We start from the raw sequence: 5,205 nt of genomic DNA on the forward strand, positions 1-5,205 counted from the left end.
TCCTCCAGCATTTTTGGTGTGTTTACTACTCCCACAGCATCTGCAGCCTATCATATTTGACCGAGTTCAAGAGTTATGAGGTAGCGTTGCAGCTCTGTGAAACTCTGGTTAGAGAGTTTTGTGTTCAGTTCTGGTCACATCATTACAGGAAGGATGTGGAAGCTATGGAGAGGGTTTTGAGGAGATTTCCCAGGATGTTGCCTGGATTGGAAAACGAGTCTTATGAGACAAGGTTAGCAGAGCTGGGTCTTTTCTCTTTGGAGCGTAGAAGGATGAGAGGAGACTTGATAGAGGTTGGGAAGATAATTAGAGGCAATAGGTAGGGTGGACGGTCAACGCCATTTTCCTGGGGCAAGGGTAGCAAACAGCAGATCTGTGCAAGGTGGGAGGAGGAGGAAAGTTTAAAGAGGACCTCTGGGGAAAGTTAATTGATGGCTGTTTCTATTCTTCAGGATAAATATCTAGGTTGTTGTCATGCCGAAAGTAATCGGCACATTGCATCCCCTCCGCAGAGTCCATGGGATTTCCTCCCCTCCTCAGGTCACACCCTCTTGGCCCAGGCCAAGATTGGTGACCAAAGACTGAATTTTTGTTTGGTGTGTCCCATGGGTGACTTTAAATTGAAACCAATCCTACATCTACTCAAGATTCAAATTCACGCTGATGAAAACAGATTTTAATTGATGACAAAGAACATTAACATCAGTCCAGTGAGGCATTGGTGTGCAATTACTCCAGATATGAAAACCACAGCCCACCACCCTATATCATCACAGCCTCCCAGAACACCATGTCTTGTACCCATTACTCAGTTGCTGCAGCCAACTCCCCACTCAATAACCAGTGCTGCAAAATTACAGAGGCTGGACGTCGGGGAAATAGGCTGGCAGAAAGGTGGTTACCAGGAGGCATAGGGTATAACAGAGGTTCTCAAACTGAGGGGCAAGTCAAGCTGAGAAGCCATCTCATCATGCAGAACTCTTTAAATCCTGAATGACAACACCAAAGATTCATTACAAGCATGAGGCCAAGATCAGGGTCACTCCCACATAACAGGATAGGGATGTGATGTTCAATGCTTGGAGTTTGGCGGGTGGGAAATGGTTTCCCAGACCGAGGGGCTCAGCAAGAAACCCAACTCTTAGGTGTGGCGGACAGAGCTCCAACTATTATTACGTTGTGAAAAGGGTGAGAAAGATCTAAAAACAGAATAGTCGAGCTAAGATCTGCGATTCTCTGCACCATCTCACTGCCCCACTGGTCAAGCTTTCAGTATGTGTCAAGGCCTGTAAATAAGCAGGTTGCATCAGGCCAAGGGCCCATGTGATGTGCCCCACCTCTGTAAATGTCCATGGCCTCTAACCTTCTCATACCTCAGGGAGGCTCTGGTATCACAAACTATCCTACCATCATACACAATCAGCACAGATTCGTCCCCGTTTAGGTCATGGCATCAATGATGGAACACATGGCCAGGTCCTTGTCACTAACTTCCTCCTTGACGGAAGGCTCTGCCTCATTGTCGGCCTGCACACAGCCGCTGGTCTCCTCCATGTCCATGGGCTCAGTCTTGACCTTGGCCAGCAGGTCGCCAGCCTTGGACAGATCATCAGGCAGTGAAGACAAGCTGTTCTGGATCAGCTCCACCACACGGTCCAGGTGCTTCTGGAAGCGCTCGGCTGTCTCCAGGCGCTGCCTCTTCTGCACTTCCATCATGACCCGCAGAGTCTCCCGGGCTTGGTGAGGCCGGTACTCATTGATCAGGTGGTGCATGTGAACAAACAAAAGCTTCAGGTCCTCCAGCTTCTCTTCCCGCTTGATGCTCCCAGGACTTTTAATCAGGATGTCCAGCAGATCCAGGAAGTTCACCAGGATGGACATGTTGAGCTTTTTGAGTTCCTTCTTGTGGTCAAACTGGGAGGGGTGCAGCCTCTCAATGCCCTGTCCCTCCAAAGGACGGATGATCAGATCATCGCACTGAAACTGATTACCAAACATGGTGTAGCTGTCCCTGATGGGAGGAGGGGGCTTGGGGGCAAAGCCCTTACGGACATTGTCATCTGTGTACTCCTTGTAGTATTGGGCTGGAGGAAGAGGCAAGGCACTCACCTGTTGCGGCTCCGCCATGGTGCTCGATCCGAATGGAACTGCAAGGAAAGAAATGTTGGCTTGTTACATGTCCAGGGCTCGATGGCCTTGGCTGTCAAAGGGGCTCAGATCACTGACAGTTTCCTGTCCATAGAAGGTCCCTGCATTGTGGGGCCTTTTGTTTTTATGGTCAAGTGTCTGACAAGCCAGAATATCTCCTAGTGTCAATGCTCCAACCTTTTATTCCAGATCCATCAATAGCTCTTCCATCCTCCACTCCTGCCAGCCTATCACCCCAAACCAGATACCCCCAATGTACATACACCTCACTGAAGCCTTCAGAAAACCCACATACCCTCCTTCCCCACTCTTTCAGTGATGTAAACAACAACCTATGTCTATCCAATGTGATATTTCACAAAATCATCTTCCTTAATTCTTACTCAGATTAAATGTAAAGAAACAGCATTGTAACAGGCCTTTCTGGGCCACAAGCCTGTACCATCCAATCACACCCAATGACCAATTAACCCATGAACCCTGTAAGGAATTGGGAGATGGGAGGAAACTGGAGCACCCAGGGAAACCCACACAGTCACAGGGAACATATATAAACTCCTCACAGACAGCAGCAGGTTTGAACCTGGGTTGTTGGTGCTGTAATAGCATTGTGTTAACCACTACTCTCACTTTGTTACGTTTCCAGAACTTTCCTTAGTTCCAACATCAGGTTAACCAATCCCCAGTGCCTCTTCCTTCCCCCCACCAACCACCCTTTCCAACCTGTGGGAACCACTCCGCAGAATGTATGGAGGCAGAAGATGAGAACACGCATCCATTCCCCCTTAGACCACTCGGCTACCAAAGTCATCTGAAAATCGCTCAACTCCAGCCACTGCTGAGAGGATAACTACCCCGGCACCCACCCACACCACTCCCCGCTGTCACCCTCAACCCTCCCCTTTCCCCCAACTCACACCAAACCCCTCCTCCACCCCCCCTCACCCATTCTAAACCTCCCCTCTCACACCCACACCCCATTCTCCCCTCCCCCCGCTGTCACCCTCAACCCTCCCCTTTCCCCCAACTCACACCAAACCCCTCCTCCACCCCCCTCACCCCATTCTCCCCCTCCCCCTCTCACACCCTCACCCCATTCTCCCCTCCCCCGCTGTCACCCTCAACCCTCCCCTTCCCCAACTCACACCAAACCCCTCCTCCACCCCCCTCACCCCATTCTCCCCTCCCCCTCTCACACCCTCACCCCATTCTCCCCTCCCCCCGCTGTCACCCTCAACCCCTCCCCTTTCCCCCAACTCACACCAAACCCCTCCTCCACCCCCCCTCACCCCATTCTCCCCTCCCCCTCTCACACCCTCACCCCATTCTCCCCTCACCCCGCTGTCACCCTCAACCCTCCCCTTTCCCCCACCTCACACCCAAACCCCTCTCCACCCCCCCCTCACCCCATTCTCCCCTCCCCCTCTCACACCCTCACCCCATTCTCCCCTCCCCCCGCTGTCACCCTCAACCCTCCCCTTTCCCCCAACTCACACCAAACCCCCTCCTCCACCCCCCTCACCCCATTCTCCCCTCCCCCTCTCACACCCTCACCCCATTCTCCCCTCCCCCCGCTGTCACCCTCAACCCTCCCCTTTCCCCCAACTCACACCAAACCCCTCCTCCACCCCCTCACCCCATTCTCCCCTCCCCCTCTCACACCCTCACCACATTCTCCCCTCCCCCGCTGTCACCCTCAACCCTCCCCTTTCCCCCAACTCACACCAAACCCCTCCTCCACCCCCCTCACCCCATTCTCCCCTCCCCCTCTCACACCCTCACCACATTCTCCCCTCCCCCCGCTGTCACCCTCAACCCTCCCCTTTCCCCCCACTCACACCCAAACCCCTTCCCCCTGCTGTCACCCTCCTCTCTCCTCTTGTCCCCCTCTCCCGGTCGCGTCCCCACTTCCCCTCACCCCCTCTCTCTCCCGGAGCCCGGTGCTTGGCGCCTACTCACCTCGCACCGAAACGTCGACCCGCCCCCAACTCCCGCTCATTGGAACGTCACCAAACCGATGTGCGCATTTTATTGGACAGGGGCCTGCCAATCCCAGCTCAATTTTCCTGTCTGAAGCCGGGGCTTGATTCCGGCATGCGCAGTTAGTGGCGGGGAATATGGACAGGCAGCGCCCTCTGCGGTGGGGCGGGGTATAGTCCCAAGAGCTGCAGGTTCGATTCCTCCTCGGGCCTTTGCCGCATCTCCCTGGTATCAGGGTCTTCCCGCTCTCTGGGTCTCAACTGCTTCCCCTCCACCATCAGACTCCTCAACAAACTCAATCAGGGACTCATTTAAGAATTCTTACTTGTGCATTTTATTGATTCTTTTTTATTCTTCTTGTATTGCACAATCAGTTTGTTTACATTTGTTATCTGTTTACAGTTCTTTATTTGTTTACATATGTACATTTTACTCTGCACTGCCAATTAGTGGTAATTCTGCTTCGTGCATAGAGAAAAGAATCTCCGGGTTGCATGTGATGTGTGTACACTCAGACAGTGAATGTGAATCTCCGGGTTGTATGTGATGTGTGTACACTCAGACAGTGAATGTGAATCTCCGGGTTGTATGTGATGTGTGTACACTCAGACAGTGAATGTGAATCTCCGGGTTGTATGTGATGTGTGTACACTCAGACAGTGAATGTGAATCTCCGGGTTGTATGTGATGTGTGTACACTCAAACAGTGAATGTGAATCTCCGGGTTGTATGTGATGTGTGTACACTCAGACAGTGAATGTGAATCTCCGCGTTGTATGTGATGTGTGTACACTCAGACAGTGAATGTGAATCTGGAACTTGTCCATTGCCTCCCAATTGATTAAATTAAAGGCTGCAGTAAGGTGGAAGAAATGCTTGTGTTGTGGCTGGTCCTGCTCTCTGTTCTTGAAGTTGTCACACAGTAAAGAACTGGGGATCAGAAGTGATGAGCCTGCAGGATGGGTAGGATTCCAGCCACAATCTGTGAACTGTACAGCACAGAAACAGGCCCTTTGGTCCACCATGCCCATACTAACCTTTTTTGTACATCTACTCTCACTCCTTCTGTGTGCATTA

General features: G+C 52.0%; 2 protein-coding genes across 3 annotated transcripts in view; one reads left to right on the top strand and one right to left on the bottom strand.

Annotated features, from left to right (window-relative positions):
• Positions 1-654: 654 nt before the first annotated feature.
• Positions 655-4,184, bottom strand: med7 (mediator complex subunit 7). Of its 2 annotated transcripts, none has more exons than XM_069897941.1 (2): positions 4,108-4,184; positions 655-2,147 (listed from the first exon to the last, which is right to left on the bottom strand). In XM_069897941.1, the coding sequence occupies exons 1-2, from the start codon at positions 4,145-4,147 to the stop codon at positions 1,441-1,443; spliced, it is 747 nt and encodes a 248-aa protein (XP_069754042.1). In that variant the 5' UTR covers positions 4,148-4,184; the 3' UTR covers positions 655-1,440. The 2 variants fall into 2 exon arrangements, with proteins under 2 accessions (XP_069754042.1, XP_069754044.1); XM_069897943.1 differs by lacking the exon at positions 4,108-4,184 and adding an exon at positions 4,067-4,088.
• Positions 4,185-5,074: 890 nt separating this feature from the next.
• LOC138742956 (F-BAR and double SH3 domains protein 1-like) overlaps positions 5,075-5,205 on the top strand; it is an 85,576-nt gene continuing 85,445 nt past the window's right edge. Inside the window, exon 1 of the mRNA XM_069897829.1 lies at positions 5,075-5,091. Coding sequence (XP_069753930.1) covers positions 5,075-5,091 — 17 coding nt within the window. The remainder of the gene's footprint in view (positions 5,092-5,205) is intronic.

Source organism: Narcine bancroftii, chromosome 9 (genome assembly GCF_036971445.1).
Source record: "Narcine bancroftii isolate sNarBan1 chromosome 9, sNarBan1.hap1, whole genome shotgun sequence".
Taxonomy (NCBI): domain Eukaryota; kingdom Metazoa; phylum Chordata; class Chondrichthyes; order Torpediniformes; family Narcinidae; genus Narcine; species Narcine bancroftii.

Excerpts from the sequence above, each read along its gene's own strand:
- med7 (XM_069897941.1), bottom strand. The coding sequence starts at position 4,147 with ATGAGCGGGAGTTGGGGGCGGGTCGACGTTTCGGTGCGAG. Across the intron at positions 2,148-4,107 it reads GGTCGACGTTTCGGTGCGAG|TTCCATTCGGATCGAGCACC; the intron begins GTGAGTAGGCGC and ends CTTTCCTTGCAG.